This window comes from Bacillus rossius, chromosome 5 (assembly GCF_032445375.1).
Source record: "Bacillus rossius redtenbacheri isolate Brsri chromosome 5, Brsri_v3, whole genome shotgun sequence".
Classification (NCBI taxonomy): Eukaryota; Metazoa; Arthropoda; class Insecta; order Phasmatodea; family Bacillidae; genus Bacillus; species Bacillus rossius.
In genome coordinates, this window is record NC_086333.1 from 48,946,274 (window position 1) to 48,972,936 (window position 26,663).

At 34.1% G+C, this 26,663-nt stretch overlaps 1 protein-coding gene across 5 annotated transcripts in view; it reads left to right on the top strand.

The window, feature by feature from the left end:
* LOC134531780 (centrosomal protein of 290 kDa-like) overlaps positions 1-26,663 on the top strand; it is a 140,435-nt gene that overhangs the window by 29,575 nt on the left and 84,197 nt on the right. For all 5 annotated transcript variants that reach the window (XM_063367689.1, XM_063367687.1, XM_063367688.1 and 2 more), the window contains exons 6-15: positions 4,571-4,774; positions 5,709-5,844; positions 6,336-6,472; positions 9,329-9,451; positions 12,663-12,781; positions 14,477-14,609; positions 17,333-17,523; positions 18,633-18,774; positions 24,144-24,258; positions 25,126-25,338. In XM_063367689.1, coding sequence (XP_063223759.1) covers positions 4,571-4,774; positions 5,709-5,844; positions 6,336-6,472; positions 9,329-9,451; positions 12,663-12,781; positions 14,477-14,609; positions 17,333-17,523; positions 18,633-18,774; positions 24,144-24,258; positions 25,126-25,338 — 1,513 coding nt within the window. The remainder of the gene's footprint in view (positions 1-4,570; positions 4,775-5,708; positions 5,845-6,335; positions 6,473-9,328; positions 9,452-12,662; positions 12,782-14,476; positions 14,610-17,332; positions 17,524-18,632; positions 18,775-24,143; positions 24,259-25,125; positions 25,339-26,663) is intronic.

Here is a 26,663-nt window from a genome sequence, read left to right on the forward strand (position 1 = left end):
GCTTTTTTGAAAACTTTACATAGCTGTATTTTGGAAACCGTTTGAGATAAAAAATTAAAATTAAATATTTTTCTTATTTTTAGTACCTACTACCACTATACAAAATTTGAGGAGATTCCAAAGTGGTCATGTAAAATGGGTGTGTTGATTTGACATGGAATGACCCAATGAATGAAATCTCTCCCAAGTGCAAGTTGTCAAACTAACATCAAATATAATACATATGCACCTTTCCACATCACAGTTCTAGAAGACGACTTTGAAAGGATTCATACACTGTGTTCTGGCCTAATGGCTGCCTTATCGGTTCATTCTACAGTAAACTTCATACTGATAAAATTTCAAGAAACAGCATACCTATCCAGTCTTCCAGATCAAGAATCAGCATCAACTACGTAAAGTCTTTTCATGATATAAATGACCATTCTTCCAACACCGTGCCTGGAGGAGCACCTTAATCTATTATCTGTCTTACTGAATGTCTAACGCCTGTGAGTAAGTATTTATTATCAAAACGTAAGAGGTTTAGGAACAAAATCAGTTCAATTTTTTTATTAAATTTTACATACAGACCACTATTTAACACGTCTTACTGAAACGTGGTTTAATAACTCTAGTATAGATTCCCACTATTTCAATGATAACTACACTATTTTTAGAGTTGACCGGGACCCATCTCTAACTATGATGGAAAGAGGTGGTGGGATATTAATACCCATCAAAAAACATACATTTAGATCTGCATTGCGAACACAAGAATTTGACAACCAGGAATGGAAGCAGTCTGGGTAAAAATTTAAATCTCTCAAACTAAAATTCTAACACACTTTAACATCTACATTCTTCCTCAACACCTTCATCATATGCATTGTACTTTGAAGATCTTGAAGATAAAATAGTGAATTCTCAAGACAATCTACTATTAGTTGGTGACTTCAATGTCTCAGGTGTTGACTGCACACTCTGAATATTTTACTTTCTAGTATTAAATGTAAAACCCAGGCACTGATAAATTTTATATCAGATATGGTTTTAACACTATTTAACTACTCTCAACCTACCAATCGGTTATTGGATCTTTGTTTTACTAATTTGGATCACTGTTTGGTCAGTAAAGCTTCGGCCACACAGAAAGCTACACTATGTTCGCTATGTTCGCGATGTTCGCTATGTTCGCTATGTTTGCTGCGCGAGGTGGCCACATAGAATAGTGTAGTTTGTGATGTCGGCGAGGCGCATGCCGTGGGATTTGAGTGATGATTCCGACGAGGATGATATTCTGTTGGCTCTCACAGTATGCAAATGAAAAAAAGAAATGGGTTCATGAAGTGAATCTCAAAAGAAATGAATTTCGTGTATTTCATCATTTAATGAAGCAGTTGCGTGCGGACGAGGCCAAATTTATTGAATACTTTAGAATAAATACAACTCAGTTTAATAGCATATTATTGCTAATCAAGAATAAAATTGAGAAGAAGAATTTAAATTACAGGAAAAGCATTGGAGCAGAAATTTAATCTGATCATTAACTGAATAACTAATAAATTGCAATTACACCTAACTTGGTTTATTAACCTCTTTGGAAATAAAATCCCAGGCATTATCACGCATGTCCTGCTTTCTATAATCTTCTATTGATTTGTTCCATAAACATGGATATTTTCTTACTTCTTCAATAAAATTTTCCGTTGACATTATACTAATAATGTAAACACTGAAGTGGGTACCTACAGCACAATTCCGCACGAAAACAGATGTTTTTGTTTATCTGCGCATGCGCGAAGTCAGCGACGTTTTAGAAAAATAGCCAAGAACCAAACACCTGGCGACGTTGCCAACATAGCGCACATAGCGAACATAGCGAACACAGTTTTGTGTGGCCAGTGGCACCTGAGATGCAGCTGGCTATATTGTGATCGCGTAGCGAACATCGCGAACATAGCGAGCATAGCGCTCTGTGTGGCCGTAGCTTAAAGCTCTTGATCCGTTAGTGAAGGAAGACCTACCTCATCCTGCCATTGAGGTTATCATAAAACTGAACATAGGGACTAAGAACGGAAATGCCCTTTCAGTGTTCACAAACTACAAATTTGGCGATTACCTTGGCCTTTATAATGCTCTTGTTGATCATGATTGGTCTGCCGTCTACAATTTGTCTGATGTAAATATTATGGTAAATTATTTAACTTCCAATGTGAACAAATATATAAACAACTTATACCAAAGTCTGTGAAATCATCAAAATATCCTCACTGGTTCTCTAAAACAACTTATTCAGGCCTTAAAATAATAATGAAAAAACATTTACCATAAATGAAATAAACACAATACATGAACCAATTTAATTTTTAATTTTTATTTTTATTTTTTTACTATTGAAAATAATCTAAGTTTCTAATGCCAGAGATAAAAAAATTTTGGCTCCTCAATATTAATAACAGAATATAACAATCCCAAAAAATTCTGGAACTATGTACACATTATGAGAAATGGCTATTAACAAAAATCACATCTTGGTTATTATTGCTAACTAGTGTTTTTGTAACCTCCACACCTAAAAATAATCCTCCAGTTTCTATATGCACTAATTTTTCTGTTCTTATGCCGAATATTACAGACAGTCTGGTTCTGTGGGTTATTGAAACCCTAAGTCAACCCTATCAACAGGTCCTGACGCTTTCCATATTTCATTTTAAAAGACTGCTTACACCCCCTAATTCCTCTTTCACAGTATATTTTTAATAAAAGTATTGATAGTGGCATCTACCACGGCAAATGGAAGATTGCTAAGGTCATTCCCATACATAAAAAAAGGTAGTATGCTAAATGTTTCAAATTATAGGCCCATTTTACTTTTGAATGGATTTGCTAAAGTCTTTAATAAAATATTTAAAAATTTTGAATTTAACCTTAAAAACCATCTCACTTAGAACTGGTAAAACCACACCCACCAATTTAATTTTGTTTCTAAACCCTATTTATTCTGTAGTAATAATACGTAGTGAAGTAGACATTTCTTATTTTGATTTAGCTAAGGCTTTTGATACAGTTAATCACCAAATTTTAATAAATAAATAAGCTAATTTTAGTTTAAGTGACAAATATATTGAATGGTTCTCGAGCTATCTAAATGAAAGATACTTCTTTGTTTCAGTAACCCATGTTAACTCAATTTTACATTTTGTAAGTTTTGGGGTCCCTCAAGGCGGTACCCTTTCTTCTCTACTTTTCAATGTCTTCATCGATGATATAGTAACAGTTCTTAACCACTCTACTGGCACATTTTTTGCAGATGATTTAAAAATATACAAAAAAATTCCACCTCTCCATGACTCTTAACTCGCTTCAGAGAGACATCTCTTTAATTGTTGCGATTTCAACTTGGTTAAAATTAATAAAGACGAAACTACTATCATTAAGTTCTCAAGAAAACTCCATCCTATTACTTTTTAATTCAATATTGATAATCCTCCTATTACAATATCTCATTATGTAAAAGATGTAGGTATTTTACTTTATTCCAAGTTACTTTTTCATTTTCACAATGAATCCTTTATATGTAATTCAAATAGAATACTCGGACTAATTAAGTATATTACTTTCAAAGCTATTAATGTTAATTCCGCTATATATCTCTATATAGTTCTAATTATATCAAAACTAGAATATGGATCTATAATATGGAACAGTATTAACAATATTGATATAAAAAAAATCAAAACAAGTGCCAATTAAATTTTCTTAATTTATAAATCTCAAAATGCAATGTGGTATGACTGTTTCGACACAAATTATTGTCTGGGTTCTCTTAAAACAAGAAGAGATATAGTAGATGCTATATTTATTCGTAACTGTTACAATTATAAATTAAACTGTTGGCATAAAAATTCCAACTTTCAATAGTCGGAGGCCTCCATTACTTTATACATTAAGTAAACATAACAATCTTATGTATAGACTTATAAAAAATTTCAATAAAAAATATGAGAGTTTCATCCCTTCTCTCTAGTAATAAAAAAAATCTCAAAAAAATTGTAGCATTTGCCCAACAATAAATACACATTGTTTCTTCTGCTCTCACTTTTACTGCATTTTTATAAAATCGTAGTGATGTATATTATATGCTTGATCATAAATTTTTTCCCCTCTGTTTGCTCTATTTATGTCAGTATATAACTTTTGTTATTATGAATTTATGTTTTAATTATGTTTATTTTTGTTTTTCATTTTGGTTAATGACCTTGTTATTATTGTATTTGCTCTTATTTATATGTATCTGTTTTTGTCTTGTGTATGTATTTGTGTTTCTGTGTTGTTATAAGATTTATTTTGTTTTCTGTATTTTTTATTTTAGTTTGTTTTTTTCCATGCCCACCATAAAAGTGTCATAGCTGTCGGTGGGCATGTCACAAATGCAAATAAATAAATAACACAAAACCAAGCAGAAAAAAAAGAAGTTGTTTTAAAATAAGTCCATGATAGAACCTACTCTCGTTACAATAACTATGCTGTTTTCCTGTTATGCTTACTTATCACTGCTTGATGCTACCGGTTGTTGTTTGGTTTCCAGTACGCCAGCCAAGTGGTGACCCTGGAACAAGAGAAGGTGGAGCTTCGCCGCGAGCTGTCTGCGGTCCAGAACGAGATCAGCGAGCAGTTTGAAGCGACGCTGCGGCAGGACTCGCCAGAACTGACGGCAGAGAAGCACCGCGAACTGGTCGAGTCAATACGTCACAAGAACAAGCACATCTCTCAGCTCTTGAACGACGTGGAAGTGAGTTTTGATTTCTTGCATTTTCTGTTACAGTGAAAAAGTCTTTAATCTGGCACATTTGGGAGCACAGCAATGCTGGAGAAGTTTTAACGGAAATACCAAATGGGAAATGTAATCCACTAGGAAAAAGGAAACATTGTACTGAAATGAAAACAGACAGTAACGCTAAACTCTTGTGTTGTGACAATCTAGACATCCGTCTAGCTCAAAATTTGTTTAGATTGCACATAATGAAACACTTGAAGATAATTGGATTGAATTTTTAAATATTATTTAAGTTCCAGAAAAATGTTGCTGTCGGTGATTGATTTATGAAAGTCTCTTGGACATTCATTACTGGTTTTTAATGTCCTTCACAAAAAATTCACAAATCACAAAGGCCCTCATCTACCGATCACGAAAACAAGTACATGACGAAAAAACTCATAGACAAACAACAACTCAAACTGTACATCCACCTCAGTTCATTACTTAGGCACAATATAAAAAAAAAATATTTGTCGATTAAATCTTGTGATGGCTTACGATGCACGGTACCAATGGCCAAGAGACCATTGTCTACTCTGCCTAAGCAACGACTACCACGACCGCCCTTTTAATTTCTTTTCATTTCTTTTCATTACTATTGTCATAACTATTCATGTAAATTTATCATTATAGCTCTCTTGCATTTTATGCTTTCTTGACAAATTCTGTCACTGCTAATTTACTAAGTGCTTTCTAAAAGACAGTAATATTTGTCAATTGCATGAAATTTTTCAGCTCGCAAACAAAGTTGGCTTAATTTGTAACCAAACAACAAATTCAAATGAGCTATCGTTAGAGATAAATCTTCACGAATCGATCTTAAACCGAAGAAATGTCATGATTATTGAATGACAGAGACACGGTGTATGAAACCGAGCCTCAAAGAGAAGGTACTGTTTGTCGGCAGAAAGTGGAAGGGGAGAACGAGGCGTTGCGGGAGAAGCTCGTCAGCTTGCGGGACGAGCTGTCGGAAGCCGCGAGACAGATGACAGAAGTGGCCGGGGAGCTGGCCAGCTTGAAGCTGACGTGCCAGGAGAAGGAAGGTACGGTACCTGCCATCTGTGTGCATTTGAATGTGAATTTTGGCCTAAATAATATCGAGTGCATTTTTTTTTATTCTCACTGCTTGCTTAAAGGCATCTAAAGGATACTTGTGTATACCAATTCTTCCTTCATTAATGACTGACCACCCTTCTGCCGTAACATCGGGAACAAGTATTGAAGTGTTTTAGATTCATATACACATCTGAAATTTAAAAAAAAATCTCCACAAATTTCATACTAACCTTTTATGGCAGAAGATGTGTATGTGACCATCGTCATTTATGTTAATAACAAAACTCAAATGGTATATAAGATTTTCCTTGTAATAAAATTTATTTCACATGTTCATAACTCTAAAACAAGAGGTTGATACATTGTGTAATCTAACAGTAATATAACTAAGAACTCCTACTTTTTAAGTACAAATTCTAATATTCTAATACCTATTTATGTCTATTGTTTTGATTTGTGTTTGTTGTTTGATCTGAAGAGAAGCTTACAGAGAGCTCGGAAGAGATACTGGCTCTCAGGACCCAGGTGAAGGAGCTAGTCGAACAGAAGCTGCTAAGAGATACCCATCTCGACCACTTCAGTGAGGCTCTTGATGCAAGAGTTCAAGAATGGAAGGTATTATTAGTATTTAAAAGATATTCATTATTTTTTAGCAAAATGTTTGTACATACTGCCTCTGTGATACACGAAGTAAGGCTATTAAATGACTGGACTGAAGTCATGACACTTTTTATTCGTCACCAATTACAGCAGAAGTTTTATAGCCTTCAATGTACTCCCATTGGCGATCCTTACACCGCTCCATATGACGTTTCCATTGTTGACAGCAGTGCTGGAAGTCTTCTTCTGCCAGCTGGTTGAGAATCTCCGTCGCTTTTACTTTAACCGCTTCCACAATTTCAAATTTTGTCTCCTTCAGTGTCGACTTGACCTTGGGAAATAGAAAAAAGTCACAGGGGGCAAGGTCGGGCGAGTACGGTGGATGTTCTAACACGGCGATGCCGTATTTTGCGAGGAACGCTTTCACAGACAAGGCAGAATGGGCGGGTGCATTGTCTTGGTGAAGGATCCAGGACTTGGTCTTCCACAAATCGGGTATTCCGTCTTCTCACACGCACTTGTAGGGCCGTCAGAACCTCGATGTACAACTGTTGATTGACCGTCTGACCCTCGGGTACCCAGTGAACGTAGACAATGCCATGAATGTCGAAAAAGACAATAATCATTGCCTTTAGATTTGGATTTGCTCATCCTGGCTTTTTTTTTTCCTTGGCTAGCTTGGGCTGTTCCAATGCATGGATTGCCTCTTTGTTTCGGGATCGTAAGTAAATAACCATGATTCATCACAAGTTATCACCTTGTCTAACAAATCTGGATTAGTGGCGATGTTGTTTAGGATGTCAGTACAAATGTTCTGTCTTGATTCCTTTTGCTCGGGAGTGAGGAGTTTCGGCACCATTTTTGCGCAAACCTTCCGCATGCTAAATGATTCATGCAAAACCTGTCGAACGCTTTCTTTGTCGATTCCTGTCATTTCAGGAAGCCCTCGGATGCTCAGACAATGATCAGCGCGGATTAATTTACCAATTATTGATGTTTTCGTCCGTTTTTGATATTTAGGGCCATCCTGGGCGCCAATCGTCTTCTGTCATTTCACGCCCTTCTTTAAACTGTTTAAACCACTCAAAAACTTGTGTTCGGGATAAACATTCATTCCCGTAGACTTCTTTCAACATTACATAAGCTTCTGTGGCAGTTTTCTGTAGTTTAATAAGAAACTTGAGGTTAACCCATTGCTCCGTCTGACCACTTGGCATTTTTCCGACGCGTGACTAGTGTGTAGACTAATTCAATCAACTGTTACAGTCAAACTGAGCGACCTGCTGGCTTGTCTAGCTAGCTCAGGGTGGGGGAAGGACCATCAGACACACTTATGTTCAAACATGTTGTGGCACACTCGCAGTTTGCTGGAAGCAGCATCAGTCCGGTTATTTAATAGCCACACATTGTAGTTATCAATGATGAACTAAATATACTTTTCTCATAAAAATTTCTAGAGTTGGTGGAAAAAATTTCTACAAACTGCTACTTTTACAACAGTTAGTTATTATAATTAGCCAGAAACTGTCAAAAAATATGCACAAAGAATGAAAATCTTATTACAAATAAAATAATTGTGGAAAAGTTTTTAAAATGTGTTTGCAATCTCTGTGCTGTAAAATGTAGTATTTTAGGTTTGTTACTCTGAGCTGGTAAGCCACAATTTAAAAAAAATTATACACCTATTAAAATGTGCGACCAAAGTGTTCTAGAACTAGTGTAGTCTTTATGTGCTCCCATCTGCCTGATTAATGCTTTTGTTGTCGACATTCCCCCCCTCTCTCCCCCTCACTCCGTACCTGTCATGTCAATGGTGCACATCTTCAAGGGGTTTGTTTTAGGTAATATATTTCATTTCTCACATAACAGAATGAGATTGATTACATACTTATTTATTTTGTATTTTTTTTTGACTATGTATGGATAAGCCCATTAAACACTGGTTTCTTTCTTGTGTTCTTTATTTTTGCTTGGTTTTACAAATTTGTACTAAAATGTGTTTATTTATACATGTAAACACATAAAATGGGCAGGAATTAATACACAGTACGAACAAACGTGAAATATTTTGTAATGTGACTGTGAATAATTTTTTGTTGGTTTACTTTAGGACTAGACTTGTATAAGATAGTGGAAAATAGAACCATCACTATATCGCACTACCTGTTTTACAAGTCCTGGTGTACTGGTTGCTAGCATAATCGGTGACCATTCACACGACACAAGTTGGCTACTAAGTGTACAAGGTGGTGTGTACTTTCTTGTACAATAAAGTGACCCATGTGTTTTGGGCCTTAAGTTATGCCTTTTAAGAGAAGGTGTCCAACCGAGCAACTTCAGTTACTAGAATTTTTTTAATAAATAAAAACATTCCTTCCAATGGTGAGGAATACTGTACTGAGTGTCTGCATTTTTTGTCCTCTTTATCAGTTTGAGACATTGGGTTTGTGGATTTTACAGATCAATCTTGTCTTTAAAAGCAAAAATTATGTCAGTTAATCTTCCAAATTGAATGTTAAAATTGCGAAATGATTACAGCTATTTTCTTTAAGGGATTTTATAATGCAATTTCCTTAATGAATGATGTGAGATGAATTGATGTTTAAATAATTGGTGCAATGATTATGTATGAGAAATTATAAAAAAAACCTAAGAAAAAGTCAAATTCAGCATTTTTTTTACTCCATTCTCAATTAAAAAGAAAATACACTCAGCCTTTCCAGACTTTGGTTCAAACTAAAATCTCAACATTGAAATTATAACAAGTGGTCACTGAGACAACCATAGCTATCTTTATAATATGTTTGTTACATGTGTATATATATAAATTTTGTTAAAAGATTAAAATTAAGTATATGAATACTTTTTCAGAGGGTGCTGGAAGAGAAGGATGCAATGATAGAAGAGCTCCAATCTCGCCTCTCGTTAGTGGCTTCGCAGGCTCCAAGTACGCAGATTGATGCAGAACGTAGCAAAGTGGCCTTACTCATGCAGGTATGTGAGAAGCTCCAAGATAGCGTTTTCATGCACGGTATCGGGTTCTCCTTTACAAAAACTTTATTAAAATTGGTATTTAGTATTGATATATGGTTAACTCGAATACTTAGACCTATTATATAGATTGAATGAAATGAAACCAATAAAAAATAGATTATACAAGGTAAGTTAAGTTAATGGGCACCTGTTAATTGTTTGAGTTACTTGAAATATGAGTAACACAATATTTGTATAATTAAGTGAAATTTAATTCATATCGTTTCAGTTCTGAATTCAAATTATAATACATTTAGTATACTGACAATATCAATATTTGTTAAGTATCTCTAAAATTGAAATCACAAATTTAACAATTTTTTTTTTGTATGCCAACTTGCTAAATCAGTAGAGCAGGTCTTTGTTGGGTACACAATCAGAGTTCCATGTTATAGATCATAATTCTGTTAATTATCACTCTGTTCAACTTTATGATTATATTTTAAGTCTGGTATTGGATAAAATAATTTTAATGTGTCTTGAATTTAGTTAGGTGTGATCGAAGAACGATACAACCAACCTGGTAGTAGTTCGGAGTGCTATGAACTATTTAGAATAGTTATTTTTATATTTTTACATCTCCATCCTGAGATACCTAATATATTCGGAAATCGTTGGCTTCGTCCTGGGAACATATTTTCCGGGAATCGGTGGCTTCGTCCTTGGAACGCCTCTCTTCAGAAATCGATGTCTTCGTACTGGGAACACCTTTCTTGGATACACAGTATGTTTGTCCTGAAAATACCTTTCTTCCGAAATTGATGGCTTCAACTATGTCGGATCGTCGTCTAAATTTTTTTGTCGATTTTCTTTTCAATTATTTGGCAAAACTTTGTGTTCAAGGTATAAGTGAAATCATCTTCCTTTTACAATGGCTTCGCCAAATGAAACCTTCTTCAATTCTTGAGTATTAATTTGCTTTCTTTTATTATTTAATTAAAATAACAGTTTGCCTCAATAAATCAAGTATCAATATCAGAATTATCAGTTTTAAAAATTAAACATCAGTTCAGCTGGTTTTAAACAGAATGTAATTTCCTTCTGTTCTTTTCTCAATATTCTAAAATTGACTTTCAGCTATTTTCAATAAATTATTTTGTGTCATTGTTTTAAAGCAATACCAGAGAGTTTTACAAAGATTATTAATACAAATATATAGGGATGTGCGAATCCTTGATTTTCAGTTCGGTTCGAATCCTATTCGAATCCCTGGCAATATTTGAAATATGAATCCGATTCTGAATATTAAGCACAGAATAATTAAAAATAACTGATTAATTCAAAAATAATGTGTGTTCTCTTTTTTCTAACTGTAACTACTGGCAATTATTTATTACACTGAGATTGAAATGTTTATAATTATGTAAACTTAATTAATAATAAACACTTTAAAAAATGAAAACCAAAACATATTCTATTCTCTAACTTAATCGTAATAAACTGCACGCCACAGGGAAATTTCAGTTTTATAAAAGTTTCAAGTGAATCACATTTAAATTAAAATATGTTTAAACAAAAAAAGTTGGCTGTAAGCTAAAAAAAATACGTTTTACTATCTTGCTTTTATTGTAAAAAGATTTACAAAAATCTGCTCATTACCCAGTGTTACTGGGTACATATACATCTATTGCTTGATAAGGGAGAAGGTGGCTGGGTTTGTAAAATTTGTGAAGGAAGGAGGGAGGCATGGTTGTGTTGTGTTCGTAAATTGCATTCCGGCTAATTTGAATATTTTGTAATCAACTTCTGACAACCATTCGTGTCAACAAATCCACAAAATTCAACTGATACTCAACTTATCTTAAACCTGTTTCAAAGGACAACATACAAAGATAGATATACTCATACTGCAATGCCTTATTGACAGAAAGAAAGGACTTGGCAAGAATAAGTGTTCAGGTTAGCTTGTAACATACTATGTAAATATTTTAAACATTCTTTGATTGATTCTTGTCATAGAAAGATACATTTAAATTTTTTTTTTTTGGACATACATCATTGCTAGTTACACTTTATATCATAAAAAAACTTCAATAATGTACGAAAAGGATGAACATGCAAACACACAGGAAACATTTAATTGGCTTATTTTGGCCTTTTTTTTCTTTTTTTGGATATTAATTTTTTTATTTTTTTGGTCAATTATTGATGATTCTTATGACATGCAGTGTAACCAGCAATAGTGTTTGTGTCCAAGATTTTTTTAAATATTTAAACGTAGCACCTATTAGCGTGGTTAGAGGGTATGATGCATAAGGGCAGCAACTTACACAGTTTCTGTGTCACCATCAAACTTTATGGATGGTAGTAAAGCCTTGTAAGGATGCTGCTAGTAAGAAATATTAGATGTGACCTACCGTATTTATCTGAAAGTAACGTGACTTCGGATTTAATTCAACCCTAAACTTTTTGATTTATGAGTTTATGAAAAAGACTGGAAATCGCAATTCAAGTAGATAGCACTTGAAAATTATTTGAATTAGTGATTTTTTTTCCATTTCTGGTGCCACTTTTGTCAGTAGAGTGAATTACAGTTTTCTGACTATATTTCAAATGACGCCGTTCAGAAAGCAAAGAGTGCAGTGTTGTCTGGGAGGGTGAGGGACAAGGGGGAGGGGGTGCCTTCGCCAGCAGCCCCAGTGAAGAGAAGTGAAAGGAACCCAGTGACAAACTCCATTTGCACTCTCTCCCTCATTCTGCATCTCTCATCTGGCATGCCTGTGCAGAGGTTCAGGAAGTCTGGGATAAAGTGGCATGAGTGATGCAGTTTACGGGCAAAGACTGTAGTTTTTAAAGTAAGCGGAGATTCAGAAGGCAGTAAGTAATTGGCAGTTGACTAAAGTGACATAAGTGACACATTTAAGAGGCAGTTCCTGTAGTTTTACAACTAAGCTGTTCCCAATGGCAAGATACAAGTTTGGGGTTATTATGCGACCCCCAATTTTAGTTCAACAGTTTTAATAAAAATCTTCAGCGTATATTCAAGTAAATATGGTAAATAAAAAATTTTATTACAAATGTGCCATTGTGGGATTTTTTTTAATTAGAAATTAATCCAAAAGATTATTCATGCAAAATACACATTATTATTAACTGGTAGCATTTAAATATTAGAATGTTTTTTTTTTTTGTTAAGTTTGTGCATTTTGTAAATGTGTGTTCATGTGTGCAGGCCCTGCAGAAGAGAGAAGATCAGATTGACCTGTTGAGGGACCAACTGGAGAATGCAACGAGGGAAATGGAAAAAAGTGCAGGCCTGATTGAAAAATTGAAACCTCCAGCAAAATCAAAGTAAGCTGAGTTTTTTTAGAAACAAAATTCTTACAAAAAATTAACATTATTATAATTATTATTAAATACTTTTTGGTTATTGTTATTTTATAAAATTTTATACCACGTCTGGCAACTTTATGTGGTCCTGTAACATGTATTATGTTAATAGTATTCGTGCTTTATGATTTGTAGTCCTTGTAAAACAGTGTTTTCAGAAAAAAACATTTTTACTTTAATTAAAATATTAATCAAATTCCTGTTGGTTTTGTTAATGTTGCTTTAGTATGATTTATAATACTATACTAATTTAGTTTTAAAAGAATTATGATTGTAATGTTTTTGTTAATTCCTAAATTTTATTAAAAAGTTTTAATTTGAGTTGGAAATTAAATTCATCTATTAAAGTTGTGTGTGTTTTTGGGATTTTGGACAATCATTTTTTTGGCAACATTACATACTAATAATAATTTGTAATGCTGTGTTTTATTGAATCATAAGCAGATGATCTCAGAATAGCTTTGTGTCATTCACAATATAGTAAAAGGCTTGCATAAGTATTGAAATTGGTGGCAAATTTGTGAAATAGAGTTGCTTCATTTCCAGTCATTTTTAATGTAGTAATGTTGTGCAGTAACTACAGTAAATTAAAATTATTCATGTTAAAAAGTTAGACTTAATAACTTGGAAAATTTATTAAAGGGTTAAATTGTATGTATTAATAGGTCAGTTCTCATTTTTTTTTTAAATTATTAACAGAAAGTTTTTTGTAAGACTGGATTTTACCAAGAGGCTCTTACTGTATCTATTCAGATCAAGTTCTACTACCAAACTATATAATAAAGCAGAGTATCAAACTTTGTTAATTTAATATATAATTTATTTTTAATCTATTTAATTTTCTAAAACTATATGAAACTCATTTTTTTAGTAGGTTCTTTATTTTGAATTAATCTTCTTTTTAGTGTAGAACATTTTATGTTTGTGTCATTTAAAAGTTTATTAGTTTATCATTTGTAAATTAGTGTTTAATTGTCTGTTGTGTTTTTTTTTGTCTCTCATAAAATAACATAACTATTAGTAAGCACATGAAAAATAAATAAATAAGGAAATAAATAACGGTATCACACATAGAATTTCTTAAAAAGACACGTGTATTGCTTGGAAAACAAAAATGTCTGTACTAAAAGTATCATCATATTTATATTAAAATGTGTGTTTCCAGTCAATTTTGAAGGCAGTCTGAAAGTAGCTTTGAATATGTCTTTGAATGTTGTAGTAAAATTCATGTTAGTTGTTTTTTATTTTACTACTACTAAACAAGTTAGCTTTGTTTGGTTAGCAATTTAAAATAATTTGAAATGTTTCTAATGCTTATTTTAATATTTTTAATTGTGTGTTCTTCTCCACACTTATTTTCAAATTGTTTTGAATCCCATTACTTTTTTTTTTTTTGGGAATGTTGTTTTGAAGTTCCTGAGATTAAAAACTTTAAAATTTACACAAAAAGTTAAGATAGAAATTATGTGGTGTAAATAAACTGGTTTTAAAAGTGTTTTGAATTCCATTACTCTTTTGGAAATGTTGTTTGGATGTTCCTGAGATTAAGCACTTAGAAATTTACACAAAAAATTATGATAGATCTCAATGTTATGTAAATAAACTTATTTTGAACTGCAGAAGATAATATTTTTTATGTGGGGGTGATGATTTTAGGAAAAGCGTTATCCACGATGTGGATGCTGAAGCTGCTATGAAATTAAAGTTGGATGAAGCAGAAAAGAAGATTTCACAGCTTGAAGAGGAATTGAAAAGCTCTGATGAAGATGCCAGAGTGAAAGCTGAAGAAGTGAGCTTCTCCCTCTTTTTTTTTGTTCCTGTCCTGTGTGGTGGTAGCCAGGGCCGCTGAGAGAATTTGTGGGCCCCTGGGCAGCTGGGGTAGTAGGCCCTTCCTTTTTTTTGCATACCACTACTACGTACTACGTATACCATAAATATATATGGTATCGTAAAATTGCATCCTTCATTTGAACATACATAACGATTTCCTAGTTACGCAAAAAAAAAAGAGCTTTTGCATGTATTATCTCAGTGCACTTTTACATTGTTAATCACATCAAAATACAAATAATAATTAATTTTGTTGTATATATTGCAAAAAAAAATCTTAAATGGTACTTAATCAGAAATTGCATTATTATATGAGTGTTTAAAATACATACATATTCTGAATATAAATATTAAAATAATTTAAAGTAATAATAAATTTATTACTTTGAAAACATCAAACACATTGAACCACATTCATTACATTGAAAAATTTGTAATACATATTAATAATTTATACAAATTAATTTAATACCCTTAATCCGATGCATAATCATAAATGGCATGCATTTTAAATAACAATGATATATACTTTACATCCAACTAAAACATAATTCAAATGTCATATACTATATAAAAATGTCTAAATTTAATAACACTTCAAAATGTTTTACAACAGAATAGTCATTACTTCGTATCGAATCACTACATTCAGAATAATCATACACTGTAGTATATTATTTAAAATTTTAAACATATAATGCATTTTAAAAGATGCTACTCAGTAATATTGATTTACAAACAATTAAATAGTTCAGAAGTAATCACAACAAATCTGTTTTCCCGTGCCTTTTTCAAAGCAAAATTGTTAATTACGTCGTCAATAGTTCAATGACCGAGCGAGATCAGGCTCTAAGGCAAGCAAGGTGAGCCCACTAATCCTTTCCTGAGACATGGTTGAGCGATGTACATTTTTTATTTCCTTCATTTTGCTGAAGGACCTTTCGGCTTCGGCAACTGTCACTGTAATTGTGCAGAACACTCGAACAGCGATACACATGTTTGGAAATAAACTATCCAATTTTAATCTCTGTAGTGTGTTTAAAAGCTGGATTGGTTTCAACTGGTTTGGACCAATATTTGAAACATGAATTGATTTGAGATGTTTCATTTCATCAGATATCTCCATGACACCCCCTCCAGCCAGGGCCCATCACCGCATTCTTTACTTCAGAAAGGCGAGTCTAAATGGCACTGATCCCAAGTGGAGGGGTGTACGGGACCAAGCAAACCTATTGTGCTCGTACCTGGCGTTCCCATTTCTGCTACTACGCAAGTATTTTGGTGTGAACTGAATGTTACAAGTACTGCTCAGTTATGTTATTGGTTATCGACTGTAGTTTTAGGAACACACAAAACAAATATATATTGTACAATATGTTTTAATAGCAGGGGAAAAATGTTTTTCCAGCCATTTATTTTCCACTTTCCAGCCGGGCGCCCGGGCCCCTAAGGCTACCGGGCCCCTGGGCATTTGCCCCTTTTGCCCCCCCCTCTCGGCGGCCCTGGTGGTAGCACTTGTCTTCAAACTGCTTTACATTCTTACGGTTTGTCAGGTTTCTACCCACCCGTAGGCTTATTTTCATTTTCTGCACATGAATACATCATTGACTTACGAATTACCAGGAAAATTGTCAGAATAATTTTATGTAAACAATGACATAGGTTTTATTATCACAGCAGTGTGCTACAACATTTTATGGTTTGAAAATAACGTTCAATAAATATCTGGTGAGAAAAATTGCAAGTGCAAGATAGATATTGGAATGAATGGTACTTAATAGTGATGGCAAAAAAAAAAGAAATAACATGGTGTCCACACAAATCTGGAATAATATATCCCTTATTTTCCCCGACTTTCCCCATCCATATTTGCAAATTAACCCCTCCCCCCTTTTTTTTTTTTTAAAAATAAATAATTTACCGGTTTTAAAATTTTCTGGAACTCCAGCCTCCACCATTTCCATAGCTGGCCCATTTCTCACTCCGCTTTCTTCATTTCTTGAAAATTCAAACATTACCTTTCATATGCCATTTTACAGCATGGATGACTAATGACTATATAATAAAAACACCATATCAAAAAAAATTATGCAAACTGGAGCATGATGTTATCCTCATGAAATAACTTATCACTGGAGAATTTCTATGACTATTCCAGTGTTTCCAGTAAATTCCTTGCCTTTCCATGACCCATTCAAACATCCCGGTCTTTCCTCTATTTTCCCTTGCCTTTCCAGGACACCCTGATTAACCTCCTTGGCATGTGAGTGAGTGAGTGAGTGAGTGAGTGAGTGAGTGAGTGAGTGGTGATGTGGGGGCGCATCGGCAGCGAAGGCCATTAGCACCCACAGGGTGTGTTAATAGCGTAAAGACAAAAAAAAAAAGAGTTTAAAAAGTGAGTGGGACGGAATGACAGAACAACCATGTTATGGACAGACGAGAAAAGGACGGGAGAAAATGATAATAATAATAATAATAATAAAAAAACAGCCCACACAGGAGGAGAAAGTTACAATACATATAAAAACAGACAAAAGAAGCAAAGACACAGTAATAAAAAGAGGTATCCACTGGGGGGGGGGGGGGGGGGAACTTTTATTCTGATAAAAACACCCTTGGCACGTGAGGACATGCCTTGGTCCAAGGCTTCTCGAAGCATCGAGGTCGGGGGTCGGTTTGCAGCTGGCGATGGCGGTCGCGCGCCTGCGACAGTACGAGAGCGGGGAGTACGGCCTGGCGCAGGCGGTGGAGGAGATAAAGGAGCTACGAGCACAAATGGGGGTGCGAGAGCGGCACATTCAGCAGCTGGTGCAGGAGGCGAACCGCCTGCACGCCGCCCTTGACGAGCTGGAGGAGCGGAACTTCGCCCTGCGGTACGGTGGCGAGAGAGCTTTGTTCTTGCAGGGGCACCTCCTAGGGCAGGGGTTGAGGCGTGGTCTCATGTGCCGTGTCGACCAATTCATTTCTACGGCACTGCGCAGCTCCAGGCACATTTGAACATATCTCTCTCTTGCATTTTTTGTTATGTTAGCATGTCTTTAACAGAATATTCGCCAAGATCTATTTAGCGGACGTAAATAAGTTGTGCAAGTGTTCATAATTATCACCACCTGCGCAAATTTTTTACACCCGGTATATTACACTTAATATAAATGGACGGTCTCCGGGTAAAAGGTAACAAGTCAAGAATTCACTTTTTGCAGGAGAAACAAAAAAACTCTTAGATAAAAATTGAATTTAAAAATTTAAATACTTAAATTTTTCTTGCATTATTCTTTTATTTACCAACATATTTACCAACATAGTTGGCAGTGATTAAAAATGCATTACATATTCTATGTATTCTTAAGAGTTTAAGTGACTTGTTGACTAAAAATCACCAAAATGTGACTTGTTACCTTTTACCCGGAGACCGTCCAAATATGTTAAAAAATATTTGTGACAGAACAACAAATGCGAGAGAGGTATCGAGATAGATGACAGAAGTAACCCTCAACTAATAGTAATGATGAGACGGGGTGTGGGACTTAACCTTAATGTAAATTGCCTCCATGTGTAGCAACACGTTAGAAAAAACACTAATGCATTGCTGATGTGACATGAAATAGTATTCTTAGTTTAAGCTGCTTTTATTTTAGTTGCTTGTTAGATGTGCTGATATCTTAGGTGCTCTATAATCTTAAATGCTTTTCTTTGCGGCCCTAGAACAAAACTTCTGACTAATTAAATAATTACTTTGCAGTAATATCCATAGTTACAATTCTAGATAAGATTGCAAAGTTATTTGATTTTGTTAAGAAAGAAGTATGTTTTCTGGAAAGAGAAGAAAGTTATTTACTAGTATTTTATTCTTATATAACTGGAAAACTACACAATGCATATTAGTTATTCTTGTTAGTAAGCAGTGTGTTAAATTTTTTGAGCTGCTTTTTGAGTTAATATTTTTTTTTTCCCAATAACTAATACATGTGGTACATTTCAGTGAGAAGCTTGGTTTGTCTGCGGATGACGAGGTGCCGATAGGCAGCATCGTGTCTCAACGTAAGAAGGAGAAGCTTCTAATGCAAGTCCTCCAACAGCAGTCCGAAAGGCTACAGGATGAGAAACTGCAGCTGCAGTTGAAGGTTAATTAAAATTTTAGATACATTTGAGTGCTGTACTTGAATTCTTATACTCAATCTAAATTTGATATATATTATTTTTAAATAAATTTTGATATGGGGCAAGTGCATGATTTTAAATAAAACTTTCTTGTGCATGTATTTACTGGTTTTATAATCTAGAATGTGACATTTAAAAATACTAATTGAGTAAGTATTTGTATGTTGCAAAACAAAATTTTTATTCACTTTTAAGATGGCTTGTAATTCTAGGTTATATGTTACATGTTATATACAAAACAGACATAACCCAAAGATAACTATCGTATCACCATACATATATGTGTGCAAAGATTGGCTGAAAGTATTTCCTAATACATTTGTGCTGTGATAATTCACATGCAGCTATGAACAGGTATGCACCCCCAACTTAACAAAATACAAATTCCTATTACGAAAAATTGCAGTTTCATAAGTTTGTAACTGTACAGTATGTACAAGATTTTGTGAATTTTACAATTTTACTTTAGAGTTAGAGAGTTAATTTTCACCAACTAAATTCCACATGTTAACTAAATAAAGCAGTCTGTTGAAGGTATGTTTTTAATCATCTGTGTAGTCATTACTCTAAATTATCTACATGAATTTTCTCATTTGCAGGTGTAACATACGTTTACAGATTATAATGGTTTAAATCCACTTTTGCTCTTATCCAAATAATGTGTTCAATTCTTAAAATAGTGCTTTGAATGTGAATCTAGATCTTGTGTCAGGGATGAAATAAAATATTAGTAAAAATTGAAATCTATGTTTTGAAGAAACATTCAATTTTCATTTTAAAATAAAGAAAGCATTTGTAAATAGAGAAGGGTTAATTAAACATTCTGAGAGCACTGTAGTGGGTGGCAAAAAAAATTTTTTTTTCCTAACCTGACTAAAACTAGGTGTATGTGAGTATGTCCCAGGCTGAAGCCTGTGCACCTAATCATGCTGCGGTTCAACCATGCATAAAGGGTAGCATGCATCAAGGGTAGCATGCATCGTGTGCTTTTTTTGGTGGTTGGCTAGCCATGGCAGGAACTGATGCCATGACTAACTCCCCTATCTTGTCTCTAGACCAACGATTCCCAACCGGTGGGTCGCGGAAGGGTTACAGGTGGGTCGCGACTCAATCCTAAAACTATCAGAAACCATTTAATAAACCATCAGAAAAGATAAGAAAAATCGAAACAAATTGAATTGTGTGCTAACATATATCTATTGTTAAATAAATTAATAACTGTTTAAAAGAAAGGCGCCATCTTTGTTTCAAGCAGTTTTATCTTTTTTTTATATTGTTTAATATTAAAAATTGTTAACTCTGTTTGACGTAGGAAGTAAGTAATGGAATGCCTTAATATTAATAGTGTTCGAATGATACAAATAATTAATTCTGTAGAATAATAATTTGTGCTTAGAATTGATATTGTTTCTTTTATAATATTTCTATACAACTGTAATGAAACTATCAAAAAACACTATTTTATGGTCTTAGAAAACTTAACAAATAGGTAAAATTAAAGTTATACAAGAAACTTATTTTAATTATCGATAGTAAACCAAATAATAATTTCAATGTTAACAAGCTGTGTGGTAACAGTCTGGCAGCAGCAGGTGCCATTTGTTCTGTACTATGCATTAGATACACTTAGGCATGTGCGAAGCTTCGATAGTACAAACGAATTCAAAGTTTTTTTAATATTCGATAATACTTCGAAACATTATGAACTATTCGCATTAAAGGAAGCTTCGTATCATTCAAGTCTTTACGTCGCACGTACGATTTATTTTCTGTTAACATTGGAAGATCGACCTCTCGCACAAGTGTGACTTCATAATCGATTAATCTAAAGAGTTACATAACCTATTGCAGCACTGTGTCGCCTACCGGGCTTATTAATTTCGTCTAACGAAATTATAAATGGATAAAGGCGCAGAGGGATGATCACAATCTAGAGAAATACCGTCAAAAGGAAAAAACGTAGTGCAATATGGAATTCTTTTCACATATGCTGGCGATTGTTCCGCACAATTCGATAAATGCAAACAATTGTTCAAATGCCCGCGTGGTAGGTTATGTTACAATGATAATTGTATTGTTTTGATAAATTTGTAGGTCGTACACAGCGATATAAAATATTATATGCGTGGTAATAACTGTTCTCCGATTGTAATGCAATATTCAGCGGTAAAAAAGACAAAGTAAAACGCAATTATGTCACGTTGCAACCACTCTTGAAATGTATTTTTTTCATTAGTTTTCTTATGCCTTCAAACTAATAACGTTTCATGTTGACAACTTTTAGACAAGATTTTCGTCGTAACGTTCATAATAATGGTTTTGCGGGGACGTTTGAAGCCATGATGAAGTAATTTGCTATAAAAGAGTGTTAATGTTTGTGTAATAGATTGATATTGTTTAGATAGCGAATTTGGAAATTTTACTATCTTTCTACAATATGAATTTCCCCTAAAGCACGTATCACAATTATCGCTAGTTTTTCTTTTTTTTGTGTAGTATTTTGTTGTGGATGAAAAAATATCAAATATTATTAGACTTTAGTGATCTGTGAAATTACTAATTATTCTAATTTTGGTGTTTTTCTAATACGGTTAGAGCAAATCCAAAAAATTAAAAAATACAGAAAATGGTATTTTTGAGTAGACTACTATTTGTCCTAAAAACCACAAATAAGTATTTTTAATGTTGCTAACCTAATCTAACAATCAATGGATGCCAACTGACAGTATTTTAATTTGTAGTTAAGCTTACCTAACCAATGGTTCAAGCATTTAAACAATAGGGCCTATTTTATATGTAGTTAACACCCTAACCACCCATTCAAATAATTTAGAATAACTTAAATGTAGCTAAGCTAGCCTAGCCTAACCTAACCTAACCTAACCTAACCTAACCTAACCTAATCTAATCAACTGTTAAAACTGCAAACGATTGATTAACAACTTGAAATACTGCAATGCAGTTGACCAGAGTCATGAACTGAAATGGGAGAAACTCAAAAATAAAATTTCTATAATGTTGTTTTTCAGAAGAATAACTATTTTAGAGTATTGCACTATTTTTAATTGCCATCTGAGGGCAGTTTCATTATTACAGATAATTTCCATTTAAAACGTGAGAACAGTTGAATGCCCTGTGTTTAAATATTTAAAATATCACTTTATATTTTAAAAACACATCTAGTACATTTTATATGTTATACTGATTGTACAAAATAAATCATTTTCTCAAGAAAATGAGTAAGACATACAAAAAAAAATATTTCTTGCAGGCACTACAACGACACTCCAGAACCATTTGGGGGCCAAACACACTTTCAGAAACTTCTGCAAATAAAAACCACAATTTCTACAGTCTACTTTATCGACTATGTTCAGAAGTACACAGAAGATGTCACCAACCGATCCTAAAGCACAAAGTATTACAAAACAAAATGCCAAAATGTTGGCAACAGAACTTTTGCCTTATGAGTTTGCAGAAGGGCGTGGGTTTCAAGATTTAATGGACCTACATGTACAATACCATGCAAAACTACTTTCTCTGAACATTACATTGCAGCACTTTATGAGAAAAAAAAACCCTCAAGGAAATGCTTGTACAAGATTTACATCTGATAGCTGGACTTCATGTTCATCGTACAGTTACATCAGACTTACCTGCAATTATCTCCGACACCCGACTTTACTTCTGTGTCATTTATAATGAGCAACGCTGTTGTAAATGAATCCCATACAAGTGTTCATGTGGCTGCTACCCTACAAAATGTTCTCATTGACTGGGGAATCGACGCAGCAGTGTCGCCTATACCATTATTCTGTATCACTGACGATGCTCATAATTTCAGACAGGCTTCAGCATAATTATTTAAAGATGGTTCAAGATCATGTTTTGCTCATACCCTTCAAATTTCAATTGAAAACATCAACAGCAAGAATGATTGCCCAGGTACAAACACACTTCTTAGTAAGGCCAGGAGTATATTTGGTCAATACCGAAGAAGCACTCGTACTAGGAAAAGACTAAACACACTCCAGGAGCAGTTGAACATGCCTAAACTAGAGGTAATTCAGCATGTTGATACACGTTGGTGCTCAGAGTACCAAATGTTCAAGAGACTGCTGGAAATGAAACCTGCTCTTGTTCCCGACCACGTGAACTCTGGTGATACAGACATGCTGATCGCAGTGGAATGGAAACTTGCTGAGAACTTTGTTCAAGTTTTACCACCACTTGCAGAGGCCACAGAAGAAATGAGTGGTAACACTTACCCAACATTGTCTATGATCATTCCAGTACTTCACTGTCTTTTTTGTAACCTCGAATTGCACATCGCTGCCAAAAAAGATGGAGTGACACTTGCAAGAGCATTGCATAAAAATGTAAGTCGAGATTTCCAAACTACATGCAAGAGCCCCTACAGCGTGCTGCAATGTTGGTAGATCCCAGATTTAAAGGTGTTCTTATATCAACAATGGAATCACAAGCCATTGTTTTGTTGGAAATTAAAAGTATAAAAACGAATTCCATTCATGCAGTTAAAGAAGTTAAATCTAACATTTCAAACTCTGCTTCGTCTTCTTAATGGGCTATCTTGGACAGTATTCCAACGCAAGACAATAAAGATTATGATGAAGGAGAAGAAGAGGTACGACAGTACTTAAAAGAACCTCACATCAGCAGACATAAGAATCCATTGTAATGGTGGCAAAATGAAGGCACAAAGTACCGATATTTATCCTAAGTAGCGCTAAAGTATCTGGAGGTTCCTGCCACACAAGTAAATTCAGAGCGTCTCTTTTCAGCAGCTGGGAATACTGTTTCAGCACGAAGAGAAAACTTGCTTCCTCAGCATGTAGAGCAATTGGTGTTTTTACATGCCAACTTCAGTACTTCAATTTATGTTGTGTTTATAAAACTATAATTAAATTTTACATATAAGAATTTTTTTCAAAATAAATGGTTTCATGTTTTTAAATAAAACAAATTAAAACCGCAGTTTTTTTTAATGTGGGAAACTTTATTAATGGGTTTGGGAAGTTGAGATGAAAAAATGCAACTATTCGCATTCGATTCCACTTTGCACAAATAGTTACTACAGTATTCGATTCGCAACGAAAATTTAACATTCGCACATGCTTAGATACACTATATGTTTTTTTTTCCTTCCTGAAGTATTTTTTTATTTTTATTTTTTTCCTTGAGTATCAAATCGTTTAATACTAACAATTATATTGTATTTGAGTAATGGACTGGCCTATCCTTAGTTTCAACACATCAACGAACTCAGTTACCACAAGTACCTGCATCCTTTTTTATTTTTTTTCATTTGCAGAACCGTAAGCTGGTCAAAGAGTTGGAGAAGCTTCAAGGATATTCCCAACCATCGCGTTTTGAACCTGATCTGCAGACAGTGAATGACACTGCCAGAGACAAACAACTTGTTGCAGGTACCTTTGTGTATCATTTTACAGTAGATTGGTAGTTTTGCTTTTCAGAATGTAGCTAGCTAACCTTTGCTCAAAGGAAACTATGTAGTTAGACCCCAATACATGCAGTTTAATCAGAAAAAACTCTGTGGCTGAACGTTGGTCTATTTGATCCTAAATGGAGTTTAAACTTTCTTGACTTTTTATTGCTTAGGGACCCCCTGCATATCTGAACACACAATTGGTGTGCAGAACTTAAAAATAAACCATGTGATTTGTAAACTGTTCAAAGAAATCAGAGTGGGTTCTGTTTACAAAAATCAACATTCAAGAATATGCTGAGGGCAGATGAGTAATTCTAGTTTTGTATTTTGTTTTCAAACTGTATTTGAAAAGATTGAAAATTGCATGAAAAGCATGTTTTCAGAGTAATTTTTGGGATGAAACGCCCAGTACCTACAGATTCTTAAAAGCACTCTAGGGACTTGCATTACATCTCTATCTTCATTTCTCCACTGCCCAAACCTCATAGTTGCCCTATGCATGATGAGAAGAATACTGCACGGTAGTACAAAGCCTAACACTTTACGCCCCTGACTAAGCGGGCCCCTTTATAGTTTTAGCTTCTCTGTGTCTGTATGGTGTGGTGAGCACGGTTTGAGCTGTGGTCCTTTGATAATATATAAGTTATTTATTTGTGAAAAGGGTTAACTTATTAATTGGAGTCCTCATAAATCAGCATTTATAAGTTTATTCAATACTAGCATTCTCTGAGCTAATAAAATGTAGAAAGTAAAATTCAGATTGTACACTCTCAAAGATTATTTATAGTTTCACCTGGCTTTTAATTTTTTGTTGGTTCTGAAAAAAAATTGTATTAATTTGCAGTTGTTGATCCCAGCAAAGATAAGTTGGATGAAGTATACAGCCAGCACGCCGGTGAATTGACCCTTGACAAGGAAAGTGCAGCGGATCACGAAGAGCGCAACTTGAGCAGAGCCTTTGCGTTCTTGGAGGACAAGCTGAGAGGCGTCACCAAAGAAAATGAAGCCCTTCGAGTCGGCATGCATGAGATACTGGACAGCATCCGTAGTCAGGATGGTGAGTTGTTACTGTATGATTTTATGTTAGTCTGTTATTATTTTGGTGACTCATCCAATTAGGAAAAGCATATACAATGAAATCTCATTATAAAGCACATCACTTTAAAGGATACCTCAATTTGAAGTGTACATTTTCAGATCGCTGCAAGAAGTACTACTAGGGACAAGATTTTATGGTGAATTGCAATAAAATGGAAATAACTCTGAAAAGCATTTTAAAACACTGCATAACACCAAAATGCAGGTTAATACACTATATATAGGACCGAACTGCAAGATAGTATAGTATTTAACCAAAAATTAATTAAAATCATTAAAAGAAGTAAACTTTTAATGTTTGAAATTCAAGGAATGCCATTTCTGAACAAAAAAAATTGTACCAAAGTACATGGATCAAAAAAATTATATTAGTTTTTTTTTTATTATTGTGCATCTCTTATTGGATCACATTTAAACTACAAAACTCGTTTATTTATTTTTATTACTCTGAATAGATCTGTTTGAGATCAATTTATTACAAATTATTTTATTATAAATATGCAGCATATTAATTTTACTACTATTTTATCGGAGTAAGTATTTTCAAACAGCTTTTATAAAAATTAAACAATAATACCAAAATTTTCTGTTTTAAAAATAAAAATTGGACTAAAAATAAAACCATAAAATCTTGTCTCTATGTATTACATATAGTAAGAGCTGTTCTATCATTGTTTTGTTCCAAAAAGGTTGGTTTTGTTAGGTAGGTTCTAATGAGATGTTACTGCCTCCACGTGGTTCAAATTTGTGAGCACCAAATAGGTCACCAAGTGGTTGGGAACCCACTTTAACATTAGCAGTGGGGCTCACTGTGGTTGAGTGGTGGTCAGATAGTTCAGGTTCCACAAATACAATCCAGGTTCGATACCCAATAGGGTAAAATCAGGAATTTTTCACAAGCTTAGGAAACGTGGTGAAAGTTGCGCTGTGAGCAGGTGGGTTTTCTCCAAGTACTACTGTTTCCACCACCTATGCTTTTTTTCAGTGCTCCATTCTATTGTCATCCCCAAAGTCAATGAGATGTTAAGCTTTAATTAATTCATCCAATCTTGCAGCAGTCCCAGTGATCAAAGGGCCTGCTTACCTGTAGATCCATCCTTGGAACAGGCTATGGTCTTATTAAATATTTTCAGGAGTGATCTAGTCATTTTTTACAACTTAACTTTCAAACTAAAACTGCTCTGTGCATTGCTAATAGAAGAACTTACTAGCTGTAAAAGGAAACGTACAAAACTATTACTATAGGTTTGTAATTATATGCTATTAACATTCAAATATAGTAAA